Source organism: Macaca thibetana, chromosome 5 (genome assembly GCF_024542745.1).
Source record: "Macaca thibetana thibetana isolate TM-01 chromosome 5, ASM2454274v1, whole genome shotgun sequence".
NCBI classification, from domain to species: Eukaryota; Metazoa; Chordata; class Mammalia; order Primates; family Cercopithecidae; genus Macaca; species Macaca thibetana.
In genome coordinates this window covers 99,919,470-99,935,735 of record NC_065582.1, presented here as the reverse complement: position 1 = coordinate 99,935,735, position 16,266 = coordinate 99,919,470, and the positions used below count along the sequence as shown (strand labels likewise).

The window sequence follows — 16,266 nt, the reverse complement described above, 5'->3', positions numbered from 1 at the left end:
TTCTGACACCTGGTGGTGACTTGAAACTCTACACTGCGGGTTAAAACGGCATCACCTATAGTATCTTCATGCTAAACTAAGAGAAAGAAGCTGTTAACATTGTCAGTGAGAAAAAGAGTTTAAAGACTATATGCTTTATAAGTTATAATGTATATATTTTTAAATGAAACTATCCAAAATCTGATTAAAGGGCTTGACATAGGTCTTTCTGTCTTAAAATTCCATTACAATAACAGTTTACTCTCATGCCAATTGTTAAACTGTCTGCATTTATGTGAAACAATAATAAAGCATAACCAAAATGCCAACCTATGATTGAATTATATGACCAGTCACGTGACCCCTATAGTCCCATTCCCATGCCTGACACAGTGCTTACTGTATATCACAAGTGTACAGTAAATATTTGTTGACCTGAAAAAAACTGCAAAGTAATTAAATAAAACAAATTGAAGTATTATGCCCTCAAACTTTATACTACCCTTCAAACTTACACAGTTTCTTTGGTTTATTAACATGATAGTTTCAAATACAAGAAGGGGCTTATGTTTGTCTACATAGTAATTAACTACATAGCCTTTCAAAATACAGGTGCTAGGCCTACCTGAGTTTGCCCAGTCAAGATTCTGATTCAGTAGATATGAGGTGTGGGCAATGCATGTGTATTATGAAAGATTCCACTAGTGATTCTATTTCACATCCCTCATTAAGAACGACTGATTTAACTTAATAAAATGGTTAGTTTGCATTACCCAAATACACCCTGTTAAAGTATAACTAACAGTATGCTAAGGAGGGGCAGAATAAAATCAATCCCTAATTTAAATTTTGCCAAAATTTTCATATGTTGATGGTGTGAGTATAAACTGTTTCAACTCTGATAGAGTTCATTACAGATGCACATATCCTCTGACCACCCAGGAGTCCACTTCCAGGAAGGCAGTCTATGCACACACTTGCATGTGCTTGAAATGCCATATGTTAAAGGTTAACCATGGAATCATTGTTTGTAAACAATATAAGACTGGAAACAATCCATGTGCCCATCAGTGTGGGACTGCTTAAAGACATGATATATACATATGGTAAAACAGTAGGCAGAGGAAAATAAAATAATTAAAAATGAGTAAAGCTCTTTATGCAATATAGAACAATCTCCAAAATACCTTGATATTTAAAAGATTCAGAACAGTATGCAATATTTGTGATAAAAGGGAAAAAAGAACACACAGACATATACTTATATATACACGAAACATCTTAAGAAGATACCAGAAACAGGTATAGTAATACTGTTTTAGAGAGAGAAAACAAAGGTCAGGAGACAGTTTGTAGAGAGAGACTTTTCACCATATACCCTCCTATATTTTGAACCACATAACTTTATTAACTATTCAAAAAAATTAAAATTTTTAAAAATTAAAAATGTAAACTATTTTTACACAATAAAAGTATGCTCAAGAGACTATTATCCAATTAATGTTGAGAGAAAGAACACTGATTATGCCAAAACCAAAATACTACTTTAGGTACCCATAGTTGGACATCTAAATGAATATACATCCCTACTTAACAGATTAAATGAATGATCTAGAAATCCATTTGTATCTGACTCAGTGGGATACACAGTCTTACTCAAAACCAAGTATGTAAATAAATCCTATTAAAGCTGGTTGTAACTCCTGGCTTCAAGATTTTGTAGGCCAAACTTCCATCTTCCTGTCATGCAATGTGTAACACTGTTTGTGTTTCACTGTTTGAAGTATTTGAATAAATCCAGAGCTGTTTTCTAAGAATCTGGCCTTTTTGCAATTTATCTTCCTTTAATAAGGAGAAAAACTCTACAGAGTAAGAGCAGAAACCTGGCTCTTAAGTTTTCAGAAAAAAAAATACAATTTTGTCATAAAGAACTGCCTGAAAGTGGGTAATTTATAAAAGAAAGACTCACAGTTCAGCATGGCTGGGGAGGCCTCAGGAAACTTACGAGGCAGAAAGCAAAGGGGAAGTGAGGCGCCTTCTTCACAAGGTGGCAGGAAGGAGAAGAAGTGCTGAGCAAAGCGGGAAGAGCCCCTTATGAAAACATCAGATCTCTTGAGAACTCACTATCAGAGAACAGCCTGGGGGAAACCACCCCCATGATTCAATTACCTTCATCTGGTCTCTCCCTTGACACGTGGGGATTAGGGGATTATGATTCAAGATAAGATTTGGGTGGGAACACAAAGCCTAACCATATCAGTCACCTACATGCCTAGTAACCAGAGCAGACAGACGTTTTTTCAATTAACATCTAACCATCAGCAGAATGAATAATCTGCCATAGAGTCCCTGTCAAAAGTTGATACATGTTCCTATAGAGGAACATGTGATGAGCGCTTCTCACTCCTTTCCAATAAATGATTCTTATCAGAAAGGGTGAAGGGACTTGTAAAGCTGGAAAGATATGGCCTGAAACAAATTACTCAAAATACAGTAGACCCACCTTACCCAAAGGGGATATGTTCCAAGACTGCCAATGGATGCCTGAAATATTGGATAGTACCAAACCCTATATATACTGGTTTTTTTTTTCCTATACGTACATATCTATGATAAAGTTTAATTTAAAAAGTAGGCATAGTAAGAGATTAACAACAACAATAATAAAACAGAATAGAGCCAGTTGAAATGGCTCACATCTATAATCCAAGCTACTTAAGAGGCTGAGGTGGAAGGATTGTTTGAGGCCAGGAGTTCAAACCAACCTGGGCAACATGGCGAGACCTGCCTCTAAAAACATTTTTTTAATTAGCAGGTTACAGTGGCACATGCCTGTATAATAGCTACTCAGGAGGCTGTGGTGGGAAGATTATTTGAACAGTGGAATATGAGGCTGCAGTGAGTTATGATCACACCATGGCATTCCAGCCTGGGCAACAGAGCAAGACCCTGTCCCTTTAAAAAAAAAAAAAAAAAAGGAATACAATAGAATAATTGGGAGAGATTTGTTCTTACCATAGATCTTAGCAACCTCAGCATACATTTTTTTTTCTTCCTTTATTAAGTCGAGAACTCACCTTTTCAATTAAAAGCCACTTCATGGCTTCTCTTCGGCATATCGAATTGCCAGCATTATTTTTCTTGCACTTTGGGGCCATTATTAAGTAAAATAAGAGTCACCTGAACACAAGCACTGTGCTACCACAATGATCAATCTGCAAACTGAGGCCACTACTAAATGACTAACAGGCAGGTGGCATACACACATGGATACACTGGACAAGCAGACGATTAAGGTCCCAAGCGGCAGGATGGCTGGAGAGCTCATCATGCTACTCAGAAGGCTATACCATTTAAAACTGATGAATTGTTGGCCGGGTGCAGTGGGTCATGCCTGGAATCCCAGCACTTTGGGAGGCCGAGGCAGGCAGATCACCTGAGGTCAGGAGTTCAAGACCAGCCTGGCCAACATGGTGAAATACCATCTCTACTAATAATACAAAAAAAAAAAAAAAAAAAAGAGCTGGGTGTGCATCTGTAATCCCAGCTACTCAGGAGGATGAGGCAGGAGAATTGCTTGAACCCGGGAGGCAGAGGTTGCAGTGAGCCGAGATCATGCCACTGCACTCCAGCCTGGGCTACAAAAGCGAACCTCCGTCACAAAAACAAAAAACAGAAAAAAAAAAAAAACCAAAAAACGGATGAATTATTTATTTCTGGAATTTTCCAGTTAGCATTTTTGGACCATGATTGGTCACAGGTAAGAGTGAAACCCTGGAAAACCAAACCATGCATAACATCGGGGACTACTGTACAGAATATGTTTGAAGCCTCAAGTTCTACATTTAAAAATCCCTACATGGCTGAGTGTGGTGGCTCATGCCTATAATCCCAACACTTTGGGGGGCTGAGGTGGGAAAATTGTTTGAGTCCAGGAGTTCAGAACCAGCTGGGGCAACATTGGGAAAACCTGTCTCTACAAAAAATAAAAATAAAAATAAAATAAAAATAAAAATAAATCAGCCAGGTGTGGTGGAATACACCTGTAGTCCCAGCTACACAAGAGGCTAAGAAAGGAAGATCACTTGAGCCCTAAAGTATGAGATTACAGTGAGCTATGATCACATCACTGCATTCTGGCCTGGGTAACAGAGCAAGAACCTATCTCTTTTTTTTTAAAAAAAAAAAAAAAAAAAAAAAAAAAAAAAGATGCAGGGAATATGGAAACATTCTCTCAAATGATCCAGGCTTATGATTTATTTTAAACAAAATCATCAAAAAGCTGTGGGCTACACAGCTCTCAGTAACTAAGATATAATTTATCTTTTTATTGTATAACGTACTATATTACTCTCCAAATGTTTTACATGCTTAACTTTATCTCTATAAAGATAAGAGAAACCAGCCCACTGCCACCCTGCATAATCAGCTTTACATCATAGTTTTTTGGTATCTCTTCTAAGCGTATGAGGATAGTCTAGGCATTGAATAAGTTCATGATTGACCTCAGGTGAAAGAGATACCCAAAAACATGTTTGATTACATTAAAAATTATTGACTATCAGTTAGAATTTAATTAATCTAGAAAACTGACTATTAATATTACAACAGAGTATTTTAGCATTTAAAACTAGGAAACATTCCAAACTAGAAATCTCTATAATTAAAGTGATTGCTCTATGGTTGATCAAATTAGTACTGTCAAGATAATGTTAAGCAGTAATGCCCTTTTAGTAATGCCCTTTTTAAAATGAAAAGTATATTACACAATAATTTAATATTCTAATGAAGGTGCTTTAGAGGACAGTCTAATCATACATTATGAAATAATTCACACAAATAATTTGTTTACGCAAGGGACTGTGAAAATGAAAAGACTAAAGCATGACTTAACTCACCATGCTGCGTCAAGTATTCCACTATATTCCACACTATTGCTGGAATGCCATTCTTGGTGAGCCCCTGCCGTTGAAGTTCTTGGAGACTGACTCCAAATAACTTCTGATAGGTAAAATCCTTCTGTTCATTTAATGGCACCGCCACTATCTTTTTCATGTCTTCTTTCAGCCGAACCGCTGCTTTACTTTGCTTAAAAGAACGTAAGAAAAAAGAGCAGTCGGTCATATTGACTACAGGAGGTTGCATGGCTACAACAGAAACACGTGAATTAAAATGTGTTTGAAGATGAATAGTTGTGGTCTTATTTTTACTTCAACTCAAACCAAAATCTCTAACATCTCTCACATGTTGCTCAGATATAATGGCTAAAAGGAATGAAAAGTAATGAGAAACCTAAAGCCACAACTGAAGTGTGTAGCTAAGAGAGGGAGCAATACACTGCCGTATCTAAGATATATTACTACAGTAACCAAGGGGTGTGACTCAGAAGTACCTGGTTAACAAGAAAATAAAACATTTATAAGAACAGTGAAACACCAGGCAGATCCTGAGATGTTTCTAAAGACAAAAATTTGTCTCGGTGTCATTTTAAGGTAGCTTTAATTTAAAGTGTCAGAAGAAAAAATTACAATGACCATTCTACATGTACAATGACCATTATAGTTCTCTGATTTGATTACATCTGTAAATATCTCAGTAATCTTTTGGAACATAATATCAACTCAGTTCGTACTGAGGTTCAAAATGCCCTCAAATCTTTGAAACAACAACATTTAGGTAGTCGCAATTTTAAATTCTTAAACAAGATTGTATTATATATATTGTAAATAAAAATGCAACTTAGATTCAATTACCTCAAATTAATAAAACAATGAAAAATTCATAAGAGTTTGTTTCTTCCTTGTGATAAAAATCTGCATCCAAATAAAGAGGAATTTTTTAAGCATGTGTCTTATATAAATTTTATTATATATGTTAATAAATCCAAACACTGAAAAGAGAGATGGAAAAATGCAAACAGTCTTATTTGGGGGACAGAGGCAGTAAAATTGGAGGAAACTTCCACTTTTTGAGAATGAATGTAGCAGCTAACCAATGTGGAAATACTATTAAATGACTTAAATCACCATCATTTAGTCACTAAAAAATCCTAAGAGTAGAAACATTACGTTCAATCTAGAGTTGAGGAAACAAAAACCAGAGTTAAGTAATTTGGTAAAAGAGAACTAGTAAGAGACAGTTTCATCTTGCTCTAGGTCTATGTTCCTCTCCTTAACTTATAATAGGTTTATGTAATGTTATAGTGCAGTTTATGTACAATTATAGTAACAAACTTATAAATGCTATATGTGACATAAGACAATTACAAGTTAATTCTACAATCTTTGAGTAGGATAATTCCAATCTCAATTTGATTTTAAATTGTATAATCTACAGAATGAGGTAAGCTTTTACTAGCATATCTGCATCTTTTATAGGTCATATTTGAAAGCCATATTTCTCTAGTGAAAATTCAGCCAATGTAAAGATACAATACAGATTTAGTATCTATTAACATTATAAATAAGTCATGGGATAGCCACTATGGAGTACTAGTAGTATGGATGAAACCCATGATCTCTGTTACCAAGGAAATTATGATTATGTTAATTAAGTCCAACTTGTAACAGTTAATAACTTCTTTTTCTTATAGGTTTATAAATGTATCAATCTCCTTCAACTGAATCCATGGGAAATTTCAACCAGGTATATCTGGTGAGCAAGCAGCTAAAAAATAACCAGTAATAACAAAACTTAAAAAAAAAAAACTCGTGTAGCATTAAAAACAGCTGACAGTGAAGTTAAATTATATAAATTTTATTTTATTTTATCTGCTTATACAGAGAATACAGCATAGTGGTTTAGAGCATAGACTATGGAACAAGACTGGATCAAATCCCATTCTGACTTTTATTAGCGATAACCTTGCACAAGTCATATAACCTCTGTGTGCCTCAATTTCCTCATCTATAAAATGGGAATACCAAGAGTTTGCATGTCATAGAAATGTACAAGGTAGAAATGAGTTCATTTACGTAAAGGAGTAAGAACAGTGCCTGGCACACTCATTGAGTACTGACTGTCATAATCCTTTTCCTTCTCCTCTTTCTTCTAGGAATTATTATTCTGATTTCTTCTTAAAGTAATGGAAAGCTAATTAATCATTCCTGTAGTAAATATTTCTATAAAGGTTACTTTTTAAAAAGGGAAACATAGTCGAGACACGTTTGATTGCTGAATTCTGATGACCTAATTACTATTCTCCATACATCTCTAATTTTCTAAAATCTCTAAGTATGACCTTTGAACAATGAGGAGAAAATAACTTAACATGTACTTATCACAATTCCTTGATTTCTTCCTAGAAATTCACAAGGTTTCCTTAGAAATTCTGTCTATACGAGTTTAAAACCTTGAATTAGGGCTGGACATGGTGGCTGATGGCTATAATCCCAGCATTTTGGGAGGCTGAGGCGGGCAGATCATGAGTTCAGAAGATTGAGACCATCCTGGCCAACACGGTGAAACCCAGTCTCTACTAAAAATATAAAAAAACTCAAAAAACAAAAAAGTTAGCTGGGCATGGTGGCAGGCGCCTGTAGTCCCAGCTACTCAGGAGGCTGTGGCAGGAGAATGGCATGAACCCAGGAGGAGGAGCTTGCAGTGAACCGAGATTGCAACACTGCACTCCAGCCTGCGCAACACAGCAAGACTCCATCTAAAAAAAAAAAAAAAAGTTACTACTTAGGGTATTGAGTCTACCTTAACTGCTTAAACTTTTGTTTACATATAAATTCCCATGCATCACTTGAGTGTGAAGACTGGACTATCTGGAGCATATTCATGGGGGTGTGTGTATAAAAACAATATAGGTTTCCACATAACAAAGACAACCAGAGAACCTTAAAGTTTTACTGTTAGAACAATCCTTACAGGCCTTCTAATTCTTATACTATCGCCTTAGTGATAAGAAAATCAGGACCTAAAAAGTTGTGATGTTAGTCAAAAAGGGCTGTGTCTAGAGCCCAGATCTCCTGAGTTTTATACCAGTATACTTTTTATAATTAAGTACTGGTGACCTTGTTGATGGCTTTAATTTTGTTGGAAAATAGTTAGGATAGTTAACAAAATACACTGATTGTAGTAAATATTTATTGGTTTGGGGCACTTAAGTCTCCACTTGTCCTTTTTCCAAATAACAAATCCAGAGTGTGTTTTGGGGAATGACTGCAAGTTCACTGTGAACAGCTTTCATAACAATACTACTCAAAATGATTGCCTGGCCTCTAAGAAAGACGGGGCTCAGTCTCTCCACCAGGTGAATCAGATCCCTTCTCCTGCAAACCACTGAAGCTTGAGTGCCTTATCATAAAGACAGAAAATGGGTACTACTGTAGCGCTCTAACAAGATGGGCGATAGCATTTGCCACCTGCATCACTGCAGCTGATGTGGTCCTTCATCTACTCTTTCTGACATTGGTCATTCTTCCACTGTTCATTCCATTTGGTAAGCTGCTCCAGTAACTTTCCAGTAAAGTTTCTTTATGCTGAAATTATTCAGAACTCATTTCTGTTCTGTAACCACACACACACACACAGACATACTCTCTCTCTCTCTCTCTCGATCTAATTGATTAAAATACCTAGAAAAAAATAAAATAATCAGAGAAAATAGAAAATTAAAGTTTTAAAAGATAAGAAAAAATCAAAATGATAATGACAGTGAACTTTTATGGAGTCTCTACTGTCTATGCCAGTGAGGGCTGTCAATACTTCAAACGGCTTCACTCATTAAATCCTATAAAAAAGAAACTCTAGGAAGGAAGATACTTTTGTGATTACCACTTCACAAAAGGCACAGAGAAGCCAGTAAAGTGCTCCAGTTCACATAAGCAACTGGTACAGCCAGGAGTCACATCAGGCAAGCAAGCTGAGTCCAGGGGCCACAGTATTAACACTGTCTCCGAATAGATAGCTGTGAGAATAAAAAACACATGCTGCGAAGATAAGTGCACTTGCTAGAAATGAGAACCAAATTCCATATTCTTATAGCAGAGAAAAAGAGTTATTTACATGTTTCATGGTCTCTTTAATACAAAGTAAGGTATGTTCAGAAGCAACATCAATAATTGTGATGTTAGGACCTGAATAAAGAAGGCTTTCATCAATACAGTAAACAGGACAAATTTCAGAAGCTTTGAGTTTTTATAATAGCTAACACATAGTAGGGACTGACTGTATCACAGACACTGTTGTACATGGTTTAAAATTCATGTCTCTCAAAAATAAACAATGGGGAAAGGGCCCCCATTCAATAAATGGTGCTGGGAAAACTGGCTAACCATATGCAGAATAATGAAACTGGACCCCTACCTTTCACCATATACAAAAATTAACACAAAATGAATTAAAGACTTAAGTGTAAGACTTCAAACTATAAAAATTCTGGAAGAAATCCTAGGAAATATCCTTACGAACATCAGTCTAGGCAAATAATTTATGACCAAGTCTTCAAAAGCAAATGCTACAAAACCAAAATATAACTATTGGGACCTAATTAAACTAAAGAGCTTCTGCACAGCAAAAGAAACTATCAGCCTAGAGAATGGGGGGAAATATTTGCAAACTATGCATCCAAGAAAGGACTAACATCCAGAATCAATAAGGAATTTACACCAATCAACAAGAATAAAACAAATAACCCCATTAAAAACGAGCAGAGAACAAGAACAGACACTTCCTAAAAGAAGACATATAAGCAGCCAACAAACATGAAAAGATGCTCAACATCACTCATCATTAGAGAAACACAAATCAAAACCAGTGAGACCTCATCTCATACCAGTCAGAATGGCTATAATTAAAAGTCAAAAAACAACACATGTTGTCAGGGTTGCAGAGAAAAGGGTACATTTATTCGCTGTTGGTAAGAATGTAAATTAGTTTATCCCCTGTGAAAAGCAGTTTAGAGATTTCTCAAAGAACTAAAAATAGAACTACCATTTAACCCAGCGATCCTATTACTGGGTAGTATACATCAAAGGAAAATAAATCGGCTGGGCACAGTGGCTCATGCTTGTAATCTCAACACTTTGGGAGACCAAGGCAGGTGGATCACCTGAGGTCAAGAGTTTGACACCAGCCTGGCCAACATGGCGAAACCCCATCTCTACTAAAAATACAAAAATTAGCCAGGCGTGGTGGTGGGTGCTTGTAATCCCAGCTACTTGGGAGGCTAAGGCAGGAGAATCACTTGAACCTGGAAGGCAGAGGTTGCAGTGAGCTGAGATCGCATCACTGCACTCCAGCCTGGGTGACAGAGTGAGACTCCATTTCAAAAGAAAAAAGAAAATAAATCATCCTAACAAAAAGATACCTGTGCTCATATGTTTTTTGTAACGCTGTTCACAATATTAAAGACATGGAATGAATTTGGGTGCCCATGACTGGTAGACTGGATAAAGAAAATGTGATACACATAAACCATGGAATGCAACACAGCCATAAAAAAGAATGAAATCATGCCTTCTGCGGCAACATGGATACAGCTGGAGGCCAGTATCCTAAGCAAACTAATGCAGAAACAGAAAACCAAATACAGCATGTTCTCACATATAGTGGGAATGAAACATCGGGTACAGAAAAAGAGAGGGAAGAGAGAGAGGGAAAAGGGTTGAAAAGTTCCTATTAGGTATTATGTTCACTATTTGGGTGACAGAATCAATAGAAGCCCAAATCTCAGCATCACATAATATACCCTTGTAACAGACCTGCACATGTACCCTGAATCTAAAATTTGAAAGACAAAAAATAAAAAATTAATGTGTCTAAGTCTCAAAACCACCTTATCAGTATGTACTCTTAGCTATTTCCATTAGGATAAGAAAATTAATGCACAAGAAGGAAGGAAGGAAGGAAGGAGAAAGAGAGAAAGGAAGGAAGGAAGGAAAGAAGGAAGGAAAAGAAAGAAAGAGAGAGAAAAAAACAAGAAAGAGAAAGAAAAAGAAAGAAAGAAAGAAAGAAAGAAAGAAAAGAAAAGAAAAGAAAAGAAAAGAAAAAAAAAAAAAAAAAAGGAAAGGAAAGGAAAGGAAAAGAAAAGAAAAGAAAAAAGCAAAGAAAAGGAAAGAAAAGAAAAAGAAAAAGGAAAACTGAGATGCCAAGAACAGAAACTTGACTAAGTTTACATGGTGATATGGTTTACATTTGTGTCTCTCCCCAAATCTCATGTGGAATTGTAATTTCCAATGTTGGAGGAAGGGCTGGGTGGGAGGTGACTGGATCACGGGGGAGGATTTCTCTCTTGCTGTTCTTGTGATAGTGAGTGAGTTCTCACAAGATCAGGTTGTTTAAAAAGTATGTAGCACCTCCTCCTTTCCTCTCTTCCTCTTTCTCTGGCCATGTAAGACATGCTTGTTTTTCCTTTGCCTTCACCATAATTGTAAGTTTCCTGAGGTCTCCCGAGTCTTGTATCCTGTACAGCCTGCAGAACTGTGAGCCATTTAAATGTCTTTTCTTTATAAATTATCCTGTCTCAGGTAAAGACACGAGATTTGTGAAGGGCCAGGCACACAACGATATAATTTGGATTTGAATCACAACCCATATTTACAGCAATGTGAGAACAGAATAATACAGCAAATGTGGTACCTAGGAGTGGGCATTGCTATAAAGATACCTGAAAATATGGAAGCAGCTTTGGAAATGGGTAATGGTCAGAGGCTGGAACAGTTTGGAGGGCTCAGAAGAAAGGAAGATGAAGGAAAGTTTGGAACTTCCTATAAACTTGTTGATTGTGATCAAAATGCTGATAGTGATGTGGACAATGAAGTCCAGGCTGAGAAGGTCTCAGATGGAGATGAGGAACTTATTGAGAACTGGAGTAAAGGTTACTCTTATTATGCTTTAGCAAAGGAAGTGGCAGCATTTTGCCCCTTCTCTAGGGATCTGTGAAACTTTGAACTTAAGAGAAATGATTTAGGGTGTCTGGAGGAAGAAATGTCAAAGCAGCAAACCACTCAAGATTTGACCTGGCTGCTTCTAACAGTGTATTGTCATATGCATAAGCAAAGAGCTTATCTGAAACTGGAACTTATATTTATTAATAAAAGGAAAACAGAGCATAAAAGTTTAGAAAATTTGCAGCCTGATCATATGGTAGAAAAGAAAATCCAATTTTCTAGGGAGGAATTCAAGCCAGCTGCAGAAATTTGCAGCTGAACATTCAGAGGAACTGAATGTTAATAGCCAAGATAATGGGGAAAATGTCTCAAAGGCAGAGATCTTCACAGCAGCCCCTCCCATCACAGGGCCAGAGGCCTAGGAGGGAAGCATGGTTTCCTGGGCTGGGCCCAGGGCCTATGTTGCTTTGCTCAACCTCAGGACACTGATCCCTGTGTCCCAATCACTCCAGCTCCGGCCATGGCTAAAAGGACCCAAAATACATCTCAGGCCACTGCTCCAGAGGGTACAGGTCATAAGCCTTGGTGGCTTCCACATGATATTAAGCCTATGGGTGCACAGAGGGCAAAAGTTGAGGCTTAGGAGCCTCTACCTAGATTTCAGAGGATGTATGGAAACTCCTGAATGTCCAGGCAGAAGTCTGCTGCAGGGGTGGAATCCTCATGGAGAACCTCTACTAGGGCAATGCAGAGGGAAAATGTGAGATTGGAGCCCCCATACAAGAGTCCCCACTGGGACACTGCCTAGTGGAGCTGTGAGAAGAGGACCACCATCGTCCAGGACCCAGAATGGTAGATCCACTGACAGCTTGTGTCGTGTGTCTGGAAAAGCTGTAGGCACTCAATGCCATCCCAGGAAAGCAACGGAGGGTCTGTACCCTATAGAGCCATACGGGCAGAGATGCCCAAGTCCTTGGGAGCCCACACGTTGCATCAGTGTGGCCTAGATGTGAGACATGGAGTGAAAGAAGATTATTTTCGAGCTTTAAGATTTAATGACTGCCCTGCTGGGTTTCAAACTTGCACAGGGCTTGTATCCCCTTTGTTTTGGCTGATTTCTCCCTTTTTGAATGGATGTATTTACCTAACACCTGTACCCCATTTTATCTTGGAAGAAACTAACTTGGTTAAAAAAAAAAAAACTTGGTTTTGATTTTACAGGCCCATAGGCAAAAGGGACTTGCCTTGTCTCAGATGAGACTGTGGACTGGACTTTTGAGTTAATGCTGAAATGAGTTAAGACTTGGGGGACTGCTGAGAAGGAATGATTGTATTTTGTAATGTTAGAAGGACATGAGATTTAAGAAGGGCCAGGGACAGAATGATATAATTTGGATTTGAGTCACCACCCACATCTCATCTCAAATTGTAATCCCCAATGTTGGAGAAGGTGCCTGGTGAGAGGTAATCAGACCAGGGGGGTGGATGGTTATAGTGAGTCAGTTCTCACAAGATCTGGTTGTTTAAAAGTATGTAGCACCTCTCTCTTTCCTCTCTTCCTCCTCTTCTGGCCATATAAGATGAGCCTGCTTCCCCTTTGCCTACCACTATGATTGTAAGTTTCCTGAGGCCTCACCAGCCATGCTTCCTTACAGCCTGTGGAACCAGGAGACAATTAAACCTCTTTTCTTTGTAAAGTACCCAGTCTCAGGCAGTTCTTTATAGCAATGCAAGAACAGACTAATACATATGGCTGGTAAAGTTTACAGCCAGAACATAACCTCAGATCCTTAAGGCTCCAGTGCTTGAGCTTTTAATGATGACACACTATGGCATCACCAGAACCTTTAATACTGGCAGCTCTGTGAGGGCCCAAGGGGGCCAACATTGCCTGTATGCAGCTCTGTTTAACTTAATACAAAATCCAATTTTAGACTACTGAAATCAATGGCCTGTATTTCCTTATAGCAATCCTTCACAAACTTAAAGCCCATATATTTAAAGTACTTTGAAGGATAATCAGGTTACACTGCTGGTTAAATTCAGAACCATGTGCTCCAAGACTCTTTGGAACTGGAGCTAGGGTTAATAAATCTAATAAGGAATGTATAAGATAGAAAGATACCCCATCACCAAATAAAAGTAGTGCAAGGAAAGTACAAGGTGATCCTGAGACATCTTGCTCCAGAAAGCAATAAAAAAAAATGCTCAAGGCCTAAGGGGGCACATTCACAAGACCTATGGGCCAGTGTAATGGAATCCCACTGGGTAAATTTATGGCAGTTAAAGCACCAAGAGTAAGCACTGTAAATAATGACATATTTAGTTAAGCTAAATTTGTTATTAAGACATATAACCTATGTATTAACATATTTAATACACTAATAACATAGTGTATTAAAAATTCCTGAATTCATAATAAGTGAGAGAAAGCGGTAAAAAAGTTAAGGACTTCTTTACAGAAGAATGCTGCAGTTAAATGTAGAAGGAATGACAATTAGAAAACCACCATTTTTCTCACAAATCACTTAATAAATAATGTAAGCAAGGATAATCAGCAGCTGTCGAAACATCAGCTGAAAGGTTGTTGGAGAATAAGACTTTCATAGCGTCAAAAAGATTACCTCACAGATTATATACTCATTGCAAAGAAAAAATTCACTATTACAATTATATCTGGCCATAATCACCTTAAATCTTTACCCAAAAGATCCAGTTTATCATTACTAATCATGAGAGGACTTGTCATCATGTGTTCCTGATGTGATGCATTATAAAGAACACATAATTTATCAAGTGTTCTTGCTAAAAACCTTTAAGGTGATGCTCACTAGCTTGTAAACCTAACTTCTAGCTTACAGTAAATACAGGAGGTAGAAGAACAAGTTAAAAGAGACTGAGAAAAAAGAAACAAATCCAGAAGGAGAGACATTCTAACATAGTATCACCCTGGACTTTTCAAAACATCATTGTCATGAGGGAAAGACTGGTTCTAGATTTAAAATAAGTTAAAATACACAACCTTCAAATGTAATATATGAATCTTGATTGTTTCCCCATTTATTAAAGAAAAACATAGACACATGTCATCATGTATTTTACCAAATTCACAGAATGCATAACACAAACAGGGAAACCTAATGTAAACTATGAGATCTACTTAACAATAATGTATCAATATTGGCTCATCAATTATAACAAATGTGCCACACCAATGCAAGATGATAGTAATAGAAGAAACTGGGAAGTAAGGACAAAGAATTATGTGGGAACTCTGTACTTCCCAGTCACTTTCTGTAAATGTAAAACTGCTAAAAAAAAAATGTCTACTCATTTTTAAAAGCAAAATTAGGCCAGGTGTGGTGGTTCACGCCTGTAACACACTTTGGAAGGCCGAGGCAGAAGGATCACTTGAGGCAAGGAGTTTGAGACCTTTATATAAGCATAACTGACATCAAAAAAGGGGTGGGAGTTGTTCAAGACCAGCCTGGGCAACAAACTGAGATCCCATCTCCACAAAAAAATATTTTTTTAAATTATCTGGACATGATGGCTAATCCTCCCACCACAGCTTCTCAGGAGGCTGTGGCAGAAAGATCACTTGAGCCCAGGAATTTGAAGCTGCAGTGAGCTATGATCACACCACTGAACTCCAGCTTGGGAGACAGAGCAAGACACTGTTTCTTTAAAAAAAAAAAAAAAAAAAAAAGCAAAAATAAAAACAGCCAATTGTTTCATCAGGACAACTGGGAAAATGTGAAAATGTACTGGATATTAGATGGTGTAACTTTAAATATTTTAGGTATAATAACATATAATAACATCATGTAAGAACTAATTTATTCCAGTTATAGTATTCCTTATTCTTATAAGGTGCATGCTGAAACAGGGATGCAATGTAACGATGTCTTCAAATACTAAAATATTTCAAACACAAAGTGTCTATGCTTGTGTATATATATTGTATATATGCATATGTATACAAACATACAAAGAGACAGAGGGAATGAGTACAAATATCACAGAATGCTGATTTTTAAATCTAAGTGGGCAGTATACAGAGTGTCCATTATACTAGTCTTTCAACTTTTATGAATGCTTGATATTTTTCATTAATAAAAAATTTGGAAAAAATAGGAATCCCTCCAAGAGACTTCCAGCTAACAAAGAGTTATACCTTATACCAATTTTTTTGACAGCATAAGAGGAAAAGGAACATGTTCTTTCCAAATTGTAATTTAAAAATTAACAATAACAATTGTAGGATTACTCTTTTATAGAGACATAGACAATCATATTAACTTGGATAAGGTTGACGTCATGGAAAAGGAATAGATCTGAAATTAGAGCACTTGAGTTTGAATCCTGGTTTTGCCATTGACTGGTATAGTCTCACTGGGAATGTCAGCCTCTTTGGTGAATGTGCACCTTTGGAAAAGAGCAAACTCAA

The 16,266-nt window shown here is 37.1% G+C and overlaps 1 protein-coding gene across 5 annotated transcripts in view; it reads right to left on the bottom strand.

Moving 5' to 3' along the window:
• Positions 1-16,266, bottom strand: part of FAM13A (family with sequence similarity 13 member A) — a 376,344-nt gene that overhangs the window by 286,373 nt on the left and 73,705 nt on the right. For 4 of the 5 annotated variants that reach the window (XM_050790419.1, XM_050790418.1, XM_050790421.1 and 1 more), the window contains one exon: positions 4,878-5,067. In XM_050790419.1, the coding sequence (XP_050646376.1) occupies positions 4,878-5,067 (190 nt within the window). Of the gene's footprint in view, positions 1-4,877; positions 5,068-16,266 lie in introns of those variants that run through there. The other variant, XM_050790422.1, reaches the window with a different exon arrangement.